This window comes from Echinococcus granulosus (assembly GCF_000524195.1).
Source record: "Echinococcus granulosus chromosome Unknown EG_S00110, whole genome shotgun sequence".
Taxonomy (NCBI): domain Eukaryota; kingdom Metazoa; phylum Platyhelminthes; class Cestoda; order Cyclophyllidea; family Taeniidae; genus Echinococcus; species Echinococcus granulosus.
The window spans coordinates 209,234-227,595 of NW_020170490.1; the positions used below are offsets into that span (position 1 = coordinate 209,234).

Here is an 18,362-nt window from a genome sequence, read left to right on the forward strand (position 1 = left end):
GGCCTTTTGGGCCATACCAATAGCCCAGACACCTTCTTCATGCTGAATATATATTCTGCCCGAGTATTGTGTCTTCTTTCGTCTTAAGGGAGTCTCGGGACGCTACAGTATCATAAAGGACTACATGTTGAGAAGGGCAAGCACTTAAGTAGTGCCGGCTCCTTCTGTACCGATGTTTTTACATTGCTCTGTCAGCGAGCCTTTTGTAAGTAGCCAAAAACATAGGGTGGGGTGTAAATTTCACTTTCTTATTTTCCCGAATATCGAAATAAGTCTCAGTTGTGTGGCGGAATGTCCTAATTAACGTACCGATGGACTGAGAGGCTATCGACGTGGCCCAGAAGCCATGTCTCCGGGGGGATGTTTAAATCGACGATAACTTAATTTGGCTCGCAACCATGAGCAGATTTAAGGAAAATATCAAGATGTTGCGTATGTATTCAGATCCAGTTTCAGCAACCTGTACAATAGTGTCATACTGCTTTTAGGCACATTAAATGCAACTTCACAGATTATATGCCTTGCAACTTCCGTTTGCCATAAATTTTATTTCCTTTTATCTAGCTTAGTCAATTGCGCTTTTTAATAAAGTTTGGATAATCCTTCAAAGTTTGCATCTTTTCTGAAATTGTAGTTACTGGCATTTCATTTGATGGTGTAAATCCAGACACCCTGTTCTTTCAACACATTGATTGTACCACAAGGAAGTTGTGGACGTCTCCTCCACAGCAGTAGCTGTTAAAGACGATTGATGAAGAGTGTGAATGCCACACTCTTCCGGCTTATGTTGTGGTTGCTTAACATATGTTTGAAAGCTGCATTTACTTGCTTTCAAAAATTTGGGATGATTTCTTTGGCATCACAGAGGTGGTGATAAAAAGACTCAGACTGGTTCAGTTCGCATACCTCCATACGCTTCAACCCGGGCACTTTTTGTGCAATCAGCGGAGACAAATGACAGTGAGTGATATGTGGAGGCAATATGTAGTGTTTGTTTAGTACGCTTTTGCTGGCTTGAGTAATTGTTAGTGCTTCTATTATGAAGCAGATATTTTTATTTGTGTTTGCTTTAAAAGTCGTCATAAATTGCGAGGGAGTAAAATTGCAGGCTTGTACAAACATTACACAAGATTATTTAAGAGAACTATGCTAAATGGAGGAACTGGTACACAACAGCATCGCTTTCCGCTTTCCAATGCTACTGAATGCCACCTCAGTAGACACATTCGAAACTTTTTAAGCAAATATTCCCTTAGTCAGCAAAGTAAGGGCGCTTATGGGACCTATATTTTTTTAAAAAAACTGACATAGACTAGCTTTGAAGGGACACTGTTCTATACCGTCCGGAAAAGCAGGATGCCGTGTTTATCGAGCTTGAAGAATATTAGCCCGCGCTTCCCATGTATCACTTCACTAAAACAGAAGAGCAAATTCATTACTGTTGACCTTCTGCATTGGATATGGACGCAAATTTTAGTTACATAAGTTTCTTTTAACGAAAAGAACTTTTAAATTTGGTGCGTGGGAATGAATTGCACAATACTGAGGTATCATTCAGGTAGTTGGCAGCGGGTGTTTATCGGTGGCACTTTTTAACTTGGTTCACACCAGGTGATAACCAGCTCCCATGTATGGTGTCACACATCGACCCAACATTCTCTTATGGTACATCTACTTACCACATTTATCCCATGTCATTGAGCTTGCCAACTCAATGCTGGTACATATCGCCTGTGGTGTCTTCTTGACAGCTCTTACATAAGGGCTTATTAGTAGCGGCAAAAAACGTTTTAGCTTATTTACTATAAAGAGTAGTCGTTTTCCAAAACAAGCCAAATTTGAAAGTCATTTTAATTAACTTCTCCACATTTGCAAGGCTCTGAAATCCCTACCTATGCAAAGGTGGGGGAAATAAACAAATTTTACGGCCTATCAAATGCTGTAGGTAAATGTAATTGAGCAGTAAGCTTTGAATAATCTTAGCACTTACCTGCCAAAGTTGGTGCCTACTATACAATGCCAGTTGCCCGGATACTCGTGGCGTACTGCATCTCTGACGTAACTGGCGATGCCCTGATTATCCGCGCCCGTTTTTATCGCTGCAAAGGCAACCTCCACAACAAACTGCTGCATATCATCCGGCATGTCGGTAGTCTTCACCACGGCTTTTTGATGCGGCATGGTGTTGCAGACTTCCCTCCTTCGTGTTGGCAAGTGGATGAGTAGTTAGTCTCACAGTTGCACACTTCTCCTACGAGAGAGAGAGATTAGTAAGAGATTGGCACCAGTCACGTTGCTTGGCAGCAGCCAATAGCCTCTTTATCCTGTGAGCTGTTACCTTCACTTACAAGCCTGCCACTACATGGATCTATCGCAACAGGATCATAACCTCCACACTTGTAAATACTATGACTATTCACGTGGATGCTCGTTAGCCGTCTACGCCACAATTTTGCGTTATTTAGGACACGAAATCTCTCAATTTGTAAACCCACTTTCACCCAAAATTAGGGCAGAAACAATGGGCTTTTATTTATAAATTAACTAGACTCTACTAAAATAAACTAGTCCACTTTATGATCTCAGCTGGCAATAAACTGACTCGAGGTAAAAATGGGCCAAAATTTCTCTCACTCTAGCGCACTCCCTCTCTGTTTTATGTTTACCAAGACAATAAAACTCGCTGCGGTGTAGCGCAGCGTTGTATTGTTTAGTGTCATGTGAAAATTCACTACATCGTCACTGACATTTTGTCTCAAATAAGTTGCGCCGCACCATCACTTTGAAGTTCAGTTGACCACAAATCTTGGCACCGGTCATGACTAAGAAGTGAGGGCGAATAAAACACTCAAGGAGTAAGCTAAGAATCTCCTTTCCTGCTTTTGTCCTGTGAAGTTCTTCCAATCCTCTCCTCGGCATGCTTTAAGCTCCTTTACTACTCCTCCAGCCCTCTCAACCGAATGAGTGGTAAATTATCTGCTCTCAACTGCGTTTCAATCTTTGTCCATCAACAGGGAAATCGAAATGGACCATATCCTTCAAGTAGAATGGATCCAGAGGGGATAATCGGTTGTTTGTCGAGGTGAAAGTACAGCACAAGACTGGCACGGGCATGAATAGACGCACGAAACCGCAGTCGCCGCTCTCACATGACACACTTTTTTCCATGCTACCTGCCAATCCCGTCTATGGGTCAGCTTTGAAGTTAGCCGAAGGTAGCCTCCCCTCATGGTGCTGCATTTTAATACAATCCGAGGCAATATTTATATGCGAACTCTACGAGCCAGGTAATACTTTCGGCATACTACAAAGGGATGTTCAATCTAGTGATGATATTATTATTACTTCCTCCTATTATTACCTTGGAAGATTTTGGCTAAACATCGCCTCTAGTGGATGTGATAACGATGTTTTATGTAAATCTTTCAGGTGTCCTATCACCAGATCGCTTCCGATTTCGTCATCACTACTCTTGTTGCATCCGATTTCCGCATTACCATGTGAAACATGAGAATTTGGAAAGAATTAAATCAATTTAAAGTACAGACGGCAAATCTCCTCCCTTAAAGCCCTTCTTTTGGCTCATTATGGGGGTGGAAGAGGGGAAAAATTTCCCAAATTAGAACCCAATTGGACTCAACGCATTGTAACCTAGGTAACTTGAGCCTCTGTGCAGCGTTATCACCACCGCCACCGCCCGGGCGTGAGTACTCACCGGCACGCCTTATGGTTGGAGTTGAATCATCATCAAGTATGTATGGTCAGTATCCAAGCTTTCAACTACTCTTCGAGACAGATGAATAGGGTTGAGCAGGCCTTCTTTGAAGAAGGGCATTCGCTGGTTTTCAGCAGCATTAAGGCTAATCCTGACATTTCTACCATATTAAAGTTATCCTGGAAAGAAGAAAGGTACCGGTACCTAGAAACCATTAAAGTTAGTCAATTACTGCCAAGCGTGAATTGTATATTGCCAGGATCTTGTAACGTCCTATTGCTCATAAGTTATACGGCAAATTCGACATTCAAAGGAGATGACTCTCTGGTGGTTCATTTTGAAGTAGGCACTTATGTGGGCATTCCATTATGCAGGCCAGATAATAAATGATTATGAAGAGGGGCAAACACATTAACCTCGGCATAATTTTTCGAATGATTCCTCATGCGCAGAAGAATCCTCGCGCATGTGGTGTGGAAAGATGTGACGGTGTTTCAAGGCTCAACAGAGTGGCGAAAGAGGCATCTACTTTTTTTAATAAACAAGATAATACCTTAAAATGAATGCCAATTGTAGAGTCATCAGGTCTTTAATATTCTGCTCTGCAGTTTTGAGGAGGCTCCAAGAACAGTGGACTGGTGACGCAAGTCAGGTGAAATAGAGAACGAATTCAAAGCACCGTGGCGCCAAAAAGTGGGTTCGTTTTGGGACCAATTTGTGCGTAAAACACCTGTTTCAGAAAAAGAGAGAGAGAGAGAGAGCAAAAAAGAAGGAGGAGAAGGAGAAATCACTGACGTCGCAAACCCTGTCCATGTGCTAACAATGGCTCATCAAAATGCACGACTGGGGCTGCACGGCTTCAGTGAATGTCATTTCCAAATGTTGGACAGGTTTGTAAAAAACATCTTTTATGTAGCCCTTAAGCTTTTTAAAACAAGCCAGTTTCGATGAGGTCTTAAAATACTCCAGTGTAATCTGCCCCGGGGTGTGTGTATGAGTGACACGGGTAACCGCTCGCTGCTCCAATTTTGGATCACCACGTTGGATGCCAGCGTCACATGTACCTGCACCCACATGTCACACACCTATGCACAAAAAGAGATTAAAGATGATTATCTTGAATTAGCCGGGGACTTCAAAATTAGGAAGAATTAGTACCATTCCAGATTAGTAGGATACCTAGCCAGTCCAACAGGAGGCGGCCCCTTGGTCACTCTTTTCACGAGAGTGCCAAATTAAAGGTAGGTATACCAATAGCAGTTATTCGTAATTAAAAATAGCTGGAGCATCCGGGCTTCATAAAGAATGCTCTCCTCAGGCAGCATTACGGAAAATAGCCTCTATGACCTAGTATTACTGGACGCATTAAGTTTCCTCACAAAATCCTGAATAATGTTGACGAATGTTGCAATCGTTAAGAGGAGAATAATGTCATGACGCTCTCGAGAGGGTGATGGATGAGGATAATTAATAGTAGATGTGCCAACCACAGGGATCCTGTGTATCCAGCCTTTGTAAATGACGGGTCGAGCAAATAGAGTAACCCGCCTTCATCAGGAATGCCTCTCCTCAAGTGAAAGTAGGGATAGTAGCCTTAGCCAGCTGACGCATTGAGCATCCTCACAAAATCATGAACCTTCCTTGATGCATAAGATCTAGAAATCAACACCTAGGCTGTACAAATTGCTGCGAAGAGACCTTAGGTGTTTAAGAAGGTTTTTTTGCTCCTATTCTTAGGCTGAAAAAAAGTTTTACTGACGTCTAACGCTATTTTAGAACCATAAGAAGTTTGAAATGCAGTTGTCGATTTTCCCCTGGGGTCCGTTAGGGGACCGAGATAATGGCATTTACTTTTGACAGGTGATTGGGTGCGGGACATGTAGACAATCTCAATTTCATTATTTGTTAAGGTAAAATCAGTGCGAGGTAGTGTAGAATCCAAAGTAATCCAGATAAGAAATACTTTTTAGAAAAATGTCCGATCTGATATTGTTTTCTGCGGAACTTTGATTGGTTGAGTGATTGGTTCGGAAATGAATAATGTGTGACAGGAGTGGTCAAATAAAAAACTATCGCCTGTTTAGAAAGTAGTGATCCAGTTTTCAGTTCTTTTTAAGTATTACAAAAAGTTATTGCTCAAAAAGCCTCGCCTTCAACATCTCCATGTTAAGACCTCGGATGACAACCAGTCGTTTGATTCTGCATTGCAAACCAATTCCAATCCAGACGAGGGTATTCTTTTGGCAAATAATGCTCCAGCAGTGACTTTTATGGACTCATCTTGCAAAATATCGGGGAATTTATATCCCGATCCAGGGCGGAACATTAGGGCCTCATAAAACCCTATCTTCAAGTGGTTCATCACTTGACGGCTTATTGTGCACTCTTCCTGTCAATGATTAATTACCCAACTAGTTAAAAAGCAGGCAAACAGCATCAGATCGACAAATCACAAGTGATAAGGCATTAAAATGTGACTGATTCTGACCAAAAAATGAGATTAATAGGATGGTCAGCAGTCAGACAGTCGTTTGTCCTACCTAGAACTAACGCAGTACCCCGGGGGAAAATCTCAAACAAAAACATTGCATTTTGCGGAAATTGCATTTGGGCATGACCTTCGCTATAAGAGCCATCAACATGTTGCTTGAAAGCTTTCAATTTTGCTGCATTTTACCCACTACCCACGATAGAGACGCTATTAAGGTACACAAACCCTGGAGGTGGCTTCCCCCATAAACATGGACGCACGCTGAAGACTCCCAGATTCCATTGGTATGAGGGGCACGGAATTTGTGGTAGTCGTCTGCCACAATATAAAGAAATACAACACCTTAATTGTTTGTTAAACTCGCGGTTATGGTAACAGGGCCACTTAGACTTTCTTCTATTGGACGTTTGCCGTACCTTCAGGGAAGTCTTGACGCTCTGCATTCGTAGCAGCGGAAAGCGGATATGATCTTGAAGAACAAATAAACTGATTTCTACCGGTGGGTCACAAACCTTGGCATAACAGAAGAAGTGCATAGGCTACAGATAAGAGAATATATGACAACTCCTGTCAGAGGGGCTTAAAATGATGGCTAGTTTTGGCGACTATCCGGCACCTCTCCCCCACCCTCACGCCCCAGATTCAGCGTCCATTAAGGACAAAATTTTAGGTCCAGTAGAATTGCAGGGAGGGATCGGTGACCTCGTGGACAAGTATCTCCTCAATTGCATGGGAATTCGATGGCTGGTGCGGTTATTTAATGGGTGCTTTTCTAGTATCACTGATTACGTTGGGGTGGCTGACGCGGTCGAGTGACCAAGCGGAGAGTCTGGCACTATGAGGGGACCTTCGCTAGGCTGCCGGACCTCCGACCTATACCACTAGCCCCACAGCCCTTCTCTATGTTGACAATAAACATTCTGCCCAAGCGCTATGTCTTCTTTCGCCATCAGGAAGGTCTCGGAACGCTACAGTGCTTCAAATCTCTACTAGTTATTTCTCTCCCTAGATTGGAGCAAGATTTGGCATTTTTTTTTGAAACATCTTCGTCCATTTTAGCTTTATCATGCTGATTAAATCCTAAAAGGTGAACTTTTTACCACCACCTGAAATTAGGGCGTTGCAAGTCTCTGTCAGTCAGTCACATCCCAGTGAAAGTTGCTAATGAAAATCCCTTGGTCAGTTTAATGAAGGCACCTTTTACCTGACCTCGGCACAAATTTTATGGCTGATAACGCCTCTGTGTGTGTGTGCACGCATGTGTGTGTGCATGAGTGTGTGTGTGGCTATGGTACAGGTGGAGGTGGGGGTGAGGGGCGGCGGCTGCCGCTGCGGTGGTGGTGGCCCTTCGAAAGGTGTGGGTGAGGGAAGCTTCCACCCGATTGGTCGGGTGCCTGACATTCAATCGGCGCCCGGCTGGCCGTCTCAACAGTTATCTGTGAGGTGCCTCACACGCAAACATTGACCGACACAATAAAAAAAATTTGGTCACCATGCTGATGCCTCGCTGCAGTTGGACTGATCTCCTACTTCTCCTCGTCATTCTTACAGTGGACTTTACCCGAAGCATCACCTGGCTGTAAGTGGGCCTCTTTCGGTAGCTCTATAATGAAGCCAATTTTAAAAAGAACATTTTTTTTCTTTTTTTTTAAAAAAAATGAGACAGGAAAGTGTAATTTGGCTTACAGATTGTTCGACATTTTTGTCGTGCTGACCAAAACCATTGCCTTTACCATGAATACAGGAGTTCTTTACAGTTAAAATTACCTCCTCTATACCCGAAACAATCACCAAAATTTTGACCGGAAATTCATGCTTTCAAACTTTTCCGTTTTTATTCTCAAATAAATTAATTTGCCATCTAAATTGAGAATACGTAAAGAAATATGAAGGTTGTGTCGTGGATGCACTAACCGATAGCAGGAAATTGACTCGTTTTGAAGCTCACTGCTACTGTAGGATCCCAAGACTTCCTTGAAGATGAAAGTGGGCATAATACTTTGACAGAATACGCATTACCGACATTCACAAGGCCTGGGCTGCTACTGGCATGGCCAAGCCGCCCGGCAAAAGTCAAAAAGCCGAGCTTTAAGCGGTGTCCTGGCTACCAAATCGCATTTCGTCCCTTGTTGAAGTAGACACCGCCTCAACATGCTATTAGGCCAAGAGGGAGGGAGAGAGGTGGTCCAAGCTGTGTGTTTTCCACATCAGCCATTGGGAAGGTCTTAGTTGCTGTTTCCTCCCTGTGTGTGTTTGCCTCGGAGCCGTTAATGCTGTTAGAGGAGCACTAAAGTCCCCTACAGGTGGTTGCTGTAGCCATTAAACAACAATAAAAGTTCTTTTACTGCGTCGGCCTGGTCGTCTTCATTCAAGCTCTCGCTTGAATGTGTTCCACATTTCTTATGGCTTGGACACATGGATTTGGAGATTGGCATTGGTGTAGGTACAAACGGGTAGGGGAACCATGTGGAGGTCAGTACAGGATGCACGTGTCAGGTCTTTTTCCTCCTCCTTCCACTTTGGGATCTAGAAAAAATTAAAATATCTTTGCAATGCTGAACGCCTATTTACCATCACAACAACTCAGCAATCGCCTCTTGGTCGAGCTAGGAAAACCATACAGTGAAATCATGACTTTTCTTCACTCCCACGGACAAGAGAAACTCAGTAGATCTCTCATTTCGACATGATTTACCGACTTTACCCATTCGGATATGGAAATAGAAGTTGTGAGCGCAGGAAGCCTTGGCATGACATTGCCGCTACAAGATATGAAAATTTTTTTTGGAAAAGATCCTTCTGATTAATCACTAATCTGACCTAGACTGTCATAAAATGACGCCGCCAGACATCGACATCACCTAGTTACGACGTTGATTACGTGTCAAATCCCACGTCTAATTCACATCGTCTTAAATGTCTGGAGTTCAGAGATCTCAACACCCATTGAACGGTCAGAATTTAAACTAGGACAAAAGTATTGGCGAAGCCAGACTCATCTTTTAGCAATTTCAAAGGTACGAGAGTTCATTTGCTCCATGTGAGTTCTAGTGATCTTTTCTGCATCGCATCTCCTTCCAAGTACACCTCGAGGGTGCTCTATCGCAACGGTGCTTGAGCAAGTGAAACTGAATATTGTAGTGGCCTTCACCGATATCCACGGACTAAAGCCCTGGAGAAGGAGCGCTTCACACCAAACGAGTGTGTCTACGCCAAGTATCGCTATGGACTGGGGCGGAAACAGCTGAAATTTTGCCATCATCCCGAGGGCAGCTTTGCCATGCACGCGGTTCTCAAGTCGGCTCAAGCGGTGACCTACTACTGCCCGCACATATTCAAAGATCGACGCTGGAATTGCTCCTCGGTGGAATACCTCCCCAAAGTAACACCCGATATAGCAAGAAGTAAGCTCTACCGAAAGTAAACGGTCGTCATAAGGTCAATAGCCATGTTATTTGTGATTGTACACATTGTGGTTTGATCTTAAATAAGTAGTGGCCAGAGCGTCTATTTATATCGATGATGGCGATGCTGATTTCTCTCCTTTCAATAGGGTCGTAAAACGCTAGACTTGACTTGATCGTAAATAATTTAAACGAAAACAGGTCTTTTGGCACATACACATGAAACCAACACACCGTTAACCACAGACTAGCACGTTTTAATCAAGGAAATTTCAGCAGTCTCATTCCAATGCATCAGATCCCAACATTTTACCAGTGCCATTTTATACCTCTTAGAAAGACAGACGAACCAGTCTTCTAGCACATTCCTTCCCCCACACTTACAACATTCGGCAAAATACAGATTTTAAACATTTTGATACCATTTACTTTCAAAGTAGCTAGTTTTTACTTAGACTGTGGAGCCCGCTACTTATTTTTTATCAGCGACCCGAGAGAAAGCAGCAATGCACGCACTAGCCAGCGCTGCACTCGTGTTTGAGATAGCTCGTCGGTGTGCGGAGAATAAAATAATGGACTGCGAATGTGGCCGAATTGACAAATGGAACGTGCCTCCACAACCCCAGGAAATCGATGACCCCGGTCCGAGTGATGCCAACCAACCGCAGGACGTGCCGGTGCAATACCACTGGGGTGGTTGCTCCGACAACGTCGAGACCGCGAAGACGTATACACAGGCCTTTCTCGGCCTCCCCTCAGAGAATAGACCACAGAGAAGACGAAGTAGATACGTGATGGATGTCTATGGTCGCTATGGTCGAGTGCCCAGACAGACGATAAAAGCGCCGCAAAAGCAAAACTCGAGGAAGAGAAAGAGGAAGATCGTCAATCTTCACAACTACATGGCTGGGATCAAAGTCAGTCATGAAAGCTTATAATTGTCATATTGTCTACCTTGATTACAAGCAGTTAAACAAAATCTAGCCACTTTCCCCACTCTTTGCACAGGTGCTACTACTTGTGAAATGAGTAGCCGTTAGCAGATCTCTAATTGAGTGTCCGATGCTCCCTTCAAACGTTTAAACGCATATCCATGTGAAAAAATTGTATCTTTATCTTTTGTCAAAACCAGCCAGAAGACACCAGATTTTTAGCCAACGCATCTGCAATTCAGATTGTCACACTATTGTGGATTCACATCTTTCCCATTCAGATAATTGAAGGCTCACAGAAGATAAGATGCAAGTGTCAAGGTGTGAGCGGCAGTTGTGCTCACAAAATTTGCTTCCGTCAACTACTACGAGTGGACTCAGCGCAACTACAGGACATAATCCTTCAGCGCTACATGGTGAGGCACAAATTGGAGATTTTTGCCCAAGCAACCTTCCGCATAACTGTCACCCACGCTTGTAGATCTAACAGACCCTGAGATTACTAGGGGATAAAGTGCTTACCATATTAAAACTGGAGCAGATACTTTCTCATCGAAAACCTACTTACATTGAAATAACCAAGGGGACAACCAGGGAAACTGGGCTAAATCTGATTACTTAAATCTTCCAGATGGCACGATATGTTTCTGTCGAGTACGGAAACCTTCTGATCACCAAGGAATACGAATACGGCTCCTACACGCCTCGAGTAATTCACCACAGTGAATTGGCATTCGCAGAACACTCACCAGACTTCTGCGAACCCGACCCGCGTCTTGGCTCCGTTGGAACAAAAGGAAGGTAGGCATCTTTCTCCTGAAAACCAGTCTATTAGGGACCTAAAGTATCCGCTGGGTGAAGAAACCGAATTCTAAGGCTCCTGGTTCCATTGTAGGTACTGTTCCACCAATGACACAGAAAGAACACAATCCAATCACTGCCAGAACATGTGCTGCGGTAGAGGATATGTGACTTACGAGGAAACCACCTTTACCAACTGCAACTGTCGCATAACTAGGGATTTCAGAGTTATATGTGACAAGTGCCCCAGAATTGTTCTACGAAACATTTGTAAATGATTGTTGACTTTTCCCTAAATGTACATACATGATTACAAGTCACCCAACAGGCCTGCATAAAGTCCACAATAGATTCGCATGTTCTCAAGCGTTAAACTGAGTTAGCAACATTTCTTTTAAATAAAAGCAAAGGTATTATACGTACCCTAAAACCATCATCTTTTTGTCGAAACACATTTCCAGTTGAGGACTATGACACACAAGCAAAAGAAGTGAAACTACCTGAGCAATAAACCAAAAGAACTACATTTTGAAGATCTGGAGTCCCCAATAATTTACACATTACAAATATGCAAACAGAATATCACTGTTTCTCAGACCACTGCTTTGGAGTCAACGTAGTGAGGGTAAGCGCATGAATCTTCTTCATCTCTTCGGATAAGAGTGAATTAACCATTCTATAAGAACCAACTAAGTCCTTAACAGGTTTTACCGGTGACGCTGAAGAAGTGTCTTCCCCTCAAATTGATCTGACACCACTAGAACGTTAAGTTTTAGACCACATCCATCGGAAAAATCAGTTATGCCCTTAAAACACTCATTAGTAGAGACGAAGCTTATACCAAATGTAAAGGATTTAGAACAGAAATGCGTTCCCGCACAGAATCCTCCGTAGTAGTCATTAGGCGACGGTCGAGACACGAGTCAGGAGGACGCTAGGCTGTCCAATGCTAATCAAGTTTGTAGTCGACCAATCGGGTGATAATTACACTGAGCTCCATAAACAAAGGAAACGTCTAAGAGACAAATTGCTTAAATTTACGTAGTCGAGATCAAAAGGCTGATCCATTAGTGCCACACTCATAATTTTTCATGTTCATTTCCAGTAGCATTTTTTGTAAAGCGATTGGATTGGCGGCAAATTAAGATATCTGTTAATAATACTTTATCCCAAGGTCTGATATTATTGCATCTTGACAACAAAGCACCAACAAGTGTTAAAATTGCAAAATTCGCACATTAACACGCATTTATAAGGAAAAATACAATGCATAACTAACGACCAAGTTAAAACTCACGCTTGGCCAACGCAGCACTCTCAGGCTTAAACTCATGCCGCAAGATCTGATAAATACTACGATGGTAGATAAGACTAACCTGATTCAATCTAAAGCTAGGGAAACCTGGATGCTCTTTTGCCAAAGTCGAATCGATTTCCCAAACCAGCCCCGGCCTTTTCAAGTGGGCTGCGTTTTAAGCAGGCTTTGTGAATAATGTTATTTTGCTGCGCAACCTAGGGTAGAATTGTCCACAAATAATTTGTGCTTGCTATCTATTCTCTCACTTGATGATTCTTCATACCCACATCGACTTTTTCCGATTGCTTACGGACTGATTTGCTAATGATATTTCTTTGCCAAGTTTATGTTATTTACCGAAATTTTCCAACTTTTTACTGCCTTACTTGTGCCTTGTGTTGGCCATTCACAAGGTGCAAATAAAGTCGCAGTATTCTTGCAAGGGTGCTAGTACCACGCAGAAAATCCTAACAGTTACAATTCTCGGTTTTTGAATTTTTACTTTACATTATTTGTTTTTACCCTATATATCTGCTTCGGCATTGGCTACGGCTTATTATAATGCTTGCTTTTTGGGTGGCTCTTAACCGATCCTGTAATTCTGGCGTCAAATGCTCTCCCAGGATGCCCTCTCCCGTTGGTATTGTGTATTCAAGTGAAATCCACCGTCTTTCCGGTCTGTCTCCAAAATATGAAAATCGCTTCTCTCTTGTTATGGGTCTAACATTTGCATATGGCTTGGCGAAAAAGCTTCTGAAGATTCCGCCACTGGAATGGTGCCCTTCAAAAGAAATGGAGCTTTTGACACAATTTCATAGGTATGCTCTTCTTCTACCTGCTACTTCCGTAAGAGCATATCTGTTGTTGATTTTCCTTAAGGGGAGTACTTTACTTTAGTTAAGTTGTACTCTAATGCAGGTACATGGCAGTGCCATTCTGAGGACTTGGTTGCTATATCCAACTTTTGTCTACAATCTTTGAATTCCTAAGACTTTGGATCTAGTCAGTTTTTTTCCCTTGAGGAGTTCATTCTTACTAGTGATTCAGCCTTTTGTAAATTTCATACATGAAATATCGATTTCATTTATTGCAAAAGTATAATAATTTTTTCGCAAAACTAGTGAAGACTACATAAAGGCTCTGCAGCTCCTGGATAGCTTCTACACATTGGATGACGAGCCAAACATTCCTGATGACATATCCGAACATCTTAATGGCTTTGGCCTCAGTTACGATTGCAACGGGTTCAGAGGTGTATATGGCTACGCCCTTTCCGCTGTTCGGGGGACCTTAGCCGCTGTCGATTCCTTGGTCGATTCCCAATGTAAGGTAATCTGCAGCGGTTGTTCTTATAACGGTCCCGGACATAATTTTAACAGCATATTTGCGGGGGAGTTCGTGACATGCCTTGTATTCTGCCTTAATTCCCTAGATCGCGATCAACTGGGCAGGGGGTTGGCATCATGCCAAGCGCTCCGAGGCTTCAGGTTTTTGCTACCTAAATGACATTGTTTTGGGGGCTCAGCGTCTCCTCTCCTCACCCAAATTCTCTTCGGGTCCATTGCTCTACATTGACCTTGACCTTCACCACGGCGATGGTGTGGAGGAGGCTTTCGCATACACCTCGCGCGTTGTCACATTTTCCGTTCATCACGGTACCCGTGGATTTTTTCCTGGCTCAGGAGTGCCTGATGTAATCACTGGCGACTACTTTAGGGGAGCACGTGGTGGTCAATTTTCGTGTTTCAATCTACCTTTGGGTACGACTTCGATCTCCACTTAACGATGTGCTTAGTTAATCGCTAATTTGATTTACTGCTTTTCTGATTTTCTGTTTTTCAGATGATTTTTAGGCAAAATTAGCAGGATGATTGGTACCTGCAGCAATATTCTTAACGCTATTGTGTTGTTAGCTTGTATTATCAGGCGAGAATATCATGCCTCCGATGAATTAGAGTATTACCACACGAATAGGTGTTGAAGCCGAATCTACAGGTATCATTTGTGTAGATATGGACCAAATTTTTATAAATTTTACTATTCAACTGTTCTCTTCCAACTTGAATTTCATATTGAACATCTAAATGGCGCAAAATGATGGCATTTTCATACTTAGGCATATAATTTTAGGTTTTTTCTGTCGTTTTCACTTGCTTCATAAACTTGTCTTTTCCCTGCAGGAGTCGTATTATGGGTTAATCATCTCGTTTCTTGATAGCAAGCATATTCTGAACATGCATATTTTTATTGTGAAAGTAACTTATCTGAAATCGGTTTTAAGGAATGCGTGCTTTATTTCACAGCCGAAGGAGCTGACGACCACCTGTGGTGGTCCGCAGTAGAGCCCGTTCTCGTATCCCTCCATCAGTCCACAAAACCTATCGCTGTCTTTATCCAATGCGGGGCTGATGCTCTTTCAACTGATCCACATCGGATTTTCAATTTATCCGCCTCTCTCACCTCCAATCAATCCGCCTATGTTTCGGCCCTAAAGTTGGTGCTAAGCTGGGGTCTTCCTACTCTAGTATTGGGTGGAGGTGGGTACCACCTTGCGGACACAGCTCGACTTTGGTTAATACTGACAGCCGTCGCTATCTCCTGTGGAACCGGTGAAGAGTGAGTGGGACTATTTGCTCAGCAGAGGCCGCTTTCTTAATCCTTATAAATAATTTCGTAATTTCGCTCCTTAGGATTTTTCTCGAACAAGACATTCCAGACCACTCGAATCTTTCTTCATTTGGGCCCGATTTCACTCTAGACGTGAGGCCTTCCATGCTGCTGAATCGGAATTCAAGCGAGGCCGTTTCTCAGGCTGTCGATCGACTTCTTCGTCAAATTGATGACTATTGTGCCTTTAACCGCGTTTAACTTCTTCCTATCCCTATTTGAATTTTCACTCTACAATTTTATTCGCTATGCTGTTGTATTTGGTGTTAAATTATTAGATTTCGGCATTCTCCTTACTCAGACTTACCACCATCTGCCCGTAGTTGTTATTGCTTCTGCGCGTACTAGACTATGGGTTACAGAACAACATGGTCGTCTGGCGGTCGTGACTGCGCTGTCGACACCAGACCCCTTTTTGCTACGTTGAACTACGTAGTGGAACGATGTGGTCGGACTGACGAGGAATACTTTGCTTCCGGTAGACTAGGAGGAATGGAGCCTAGGCGTGTGGATGTGTAGTTCGGAAGGCTGAAAATTTGAAACAGCGAGAGGGGTATTTCTTGGCAAAATTGGCGTGGAGGCGGTATAAAGCCATTACGGTAATCCGAAGTGCTGGCAAAGGTGGAAACGAATGCAGACATGCAGAAACGTTTAGCGAGCCAAAAGAACGTTCCAGAATCTTCATGGACGTGCAGCTTTTGCAGAGTTCAGGATGTTCACTGAAATCGTAATAGGCAAGAGTAGTAAAACTGACCATGGGTAGATTAAATGCAGAAGGCTGAGAGCTTTTAATCATGGCCTTAAAGGCTGTCACAGGGATTTGATCGTTCACGTGATCAAACGCAGTTGCACAAAGTGTCAAATGTCTGGTTTTCTTCAGTGATCGAAAGCTGACTATATTATCAGGGTAGTTTACGGACACCTACAAGTGCATTCAGAAACATCCATCAATCAATCTCAAAGTCGATTATGATGCCTGAAAACTTGCTCCACTGTGGAAGAGCGAGATCATTTTTCTATATCATTGGCCTAGGCAAAAACTGACTTTTTAGCTTTTGTGGAAAAAACCTTGAAAATTAAGTATTTTGCCGGCAAATGTGCCTTAAGCATAAAACGCCCTAATGATTGTTTTACTTTTCGAATTTATTTATTTATTGCGACCTTGTTTCTTCCACCTTTCTATTTTATCTTACAATGTCGTGGTGTTTGGTTGCAGCTACTGCAATAACCATTGTATGTACTCTTCCCATATTTGTTCAAGGTACCTTTCAAAGTAAAGCAAATATTTTTTTAGGAATCGAGTTTGGCATTTTGACACAACCGAGTGATCTTGGTTTTGAGAAATATGTTGAACCATCTAGTGAAACAAGATCCATATTTTTCATACAACCTACTAAATCGGGCTTTATCGAAGCAAATATAGGTGGTGTAGAATCTCGACACGACTATAATATGTCCAGCATTTCTGTGTTCCTAAGCGACCACTTAGTTACAATGCAGGGCAATTACATTTCCGATCTCTTCACACTCTGCAGCGTTGAAAATGCTCACTTGGTAGCCAAAAGTAATGCTGTTCTTCTTTGTCACTTTGACGTGTCAATGCCTTCTTATGATGGATATATTTTTTCATCATCTTCCTGTCTTATCCACTGTGCAAAGGAAACCGAGTGTGCTGCGAAAATTGATTTGGATTTTCTTAGACGACAGGCTCAGATTTCCGTTCCCAATAAAAGCGAACTTACGATTTCCTATAATGTTACCGCCCTCGACGTCAATTCACTGAGTTCTCAAAGTGCAATCATTGAAAGAGATGATGTTACCAATTCGCTAATATACAAGCACATGAAGCTTCCATCGGTATATGTTCAGCGGCGCCCAGATACTGAATTTTTAACACTTCTTACAAACAAAAATGGATATCCTTCGATTCAGTTAGAGGCACCCAGAATATCGGATGCAAAGTACTTTGACTTAGTCATTTTACAAACTTCATCTACAAGCGTATGGAAAATGAAACTCAAGTGAGTCTCTACCAATTGCACGTTTAAATAAAGGTAATACTTTTGTAGAGCACTATAAATTAGTGAGTTTATTATATTTATAGGTAATTTGTTGCCATCACAGAGTTTAATTTTCCTCTCATGAGTATTTCTAGCGGGATCCTGTGTCCGCTAGTTGTTTAATCGTTTAACATGTTTACCTCCAGTGCCACATATGAGTAGTATCTTGGTGTTTCACCCTAACTCTGCGTCCCTAATGCATAAAATGGATGTTTAAACACTTTTGCTAGCTAGTTACAACAGATACTCTTAAAAAAAACTAATTGGGTTTTAAAAAAGTATAGTCTGTTCTTTTTTGGTGTAGGCTTCATTGGTTAGTTTTTTTGTGCATTAGGAAACTCATTTAAAGCAAAAAAAGGTCGTGCCTTTTAAACAACCAAGGACACTTAAAATCATTCTTTTTCAAAACTCTAATGTACTGAGCGTCAAAAAATAATTTTCACGTATGGCACTTGTTTATGATTAAACTTAATCCGATTTACGGATCAGAAAAATTAAAAACAAATGATATTTGTTCCTCCTTTTAAAACAAGTGCTTGAACCAAAATATCGCTTCCGCAAGAGTTGCTAAATCATAACACACATGAAAAGGTAAAGAAAAATTTGTTGATAAGCATCTCATTTATCGCGTTTTGAGGCGCGTCGAGCTAGTTATTTCATTCATGCAGATCCGGACTCATCGTCGAGCCAAGAAGACGCAAAAGCGCTTTAAGACCGTCTAAAAACTAGTCTCTTTTAAGTCTTGGGCGTCCATGTCTCCCTTAAAGTTCATCTGTCCAACTTTCTACTAAATGCTTATGCCTAAGCTTTCCTGTCACCGGCATTTCTGCCCTGACCTGCACAAGACCACCCGGCCCTTAGGTTAACTCTATTCCGTCCGGGTCACTACTGCTTTTCTTGATTTGTCCAGTAGCCAGTAGCCGGCTATTTTGTAGCATATTTACAGAGATATTTATGCAGGGTTTCCTGTCTAATTTGCAGCCGATCATTTTCAA

General features: G+C 42.4%; 6 protein-coding genes across 6 annotated transcripts in view; 4 read left to right on the top strand and 2 right to left on the bottom strand. All coding sequences in view use genetic code 11, as the record gives it.

Annotated features, from left to right (window-relative positions):
* Positions 1–1,334: 1,334 nt before the first annotated feature.
* EGR_08563 (Dynein light chain LC6, flagellar outer arm) lies at positions 1,335–2,181 on the bottom strand (the record flags this gene model as incomplete). Its single annotated transcript, XM_024497812.1, has 2 exons — positions 1,335–1,413; positions 1,991–2,181. The coding sequence occupies 2 exons, from the start codon at positions 2,179–2,181 to the stop codon at positions 1,335–1,337; spliced, it is 270 nt and encodes an 89-aa protein (XP_024347793.1).
* Positions 2,182–7,494: 5,313 nt separating this feature from the next.
* EGR_08564 (hypothetical protein) lies at positions 7,495–9,630 on the top strand (the record flags this gene model as incomplete). Its single annotated transcript, XM_024497813.1, has 3 exons — positions 7,495–7,649; positions 7,720–7,785; positions 9,348–9,630. 3 exons carry the CDS (start codon positions 7,495–7,497, stop codon positions 9,628–9,630), a joined length of 504 nt encoding a protein of 167 aa, XP_024347794.1.
* Positions 9,631–11,173: 1,543 nt separating this feature from the next.
* EGR_08565 (hypothetical protein) lies at positions 11,174–11,621 on the top strand (the record flags this gene model as incomplete). Its single annotated transcript, XM_024497814.1, has 2 exons — positions 11,174–11,343; positions 11,438–11,621. The coding sequence occupies 2 exons, from the start codon at positions 11,174–11,176 to the stop codon at positions 11,619–11,621; spliced, it is 354 nt and encodes a 117-aa protein (XP_024347795.1).
* A 304-nt stretch (positions 11,622–11,925) lies between these two features.
* Positions 11,926–12,244, bottom strand: EGR_08566 (bolA-like protein; the record flags this gene model as incomplete). The annotated part of the gene is made up of 3 exons (XM_024497815.1): positions 11,926–12,019; positions 12,055–12,149; positions 12,185–12,244. 3 exons carry the CDS (start codon positions 12,242–12,244, stop codon positions 11,926–11,928), a joined length of 249 nt encoding a protein of 82 aa, XP_024347796.1.
* A 957-nt stretch (positions 12,245–13,201) lies between these two features.
* EGR_08567 (Histone deacetylase 8) lies at positions 13,202–15,508 on the top strand (the record flags this gene model as incomplete). The annotated part of the gene is made up of 5 exons (XM_024497816.1): positions 13,202–13,458; positions 13,762–13,969; positions 14,073–14,400; positions 14,944–15,256; positions 15,331–15,508. 5 exons carry the CDS (start codon positions 13,202–13,204, stop codon positions 15,506–15,508), a joined length of 1,284 nt encoding a protein of 427 aa, XP_024347797.1.
* A 150-nt stretch (positions 15,509–15,658) lies between these two features.
* The window catches only part of EGR_08568 (hypothetical protein), a gene marked incomplete at both ends in the record, with an annotated part of 10,877 nt that continues 8,173 nt past the window's right edge, over positions 15,659–18,362 (top strand). Inside the window, 2 exons of the mRNA XM_024497817.1 lie at positions 15,659–15,785; positions 16,602–17,328. Of these exons, the coding sequence (XP_024347798.1) occupies positions 15,659–15,785; positions 16,602–17,328 (854 nt within the window). The remainder of the gene's footprint in view (positions 15,786–16,601; positions 17,329–18,362) is intronic.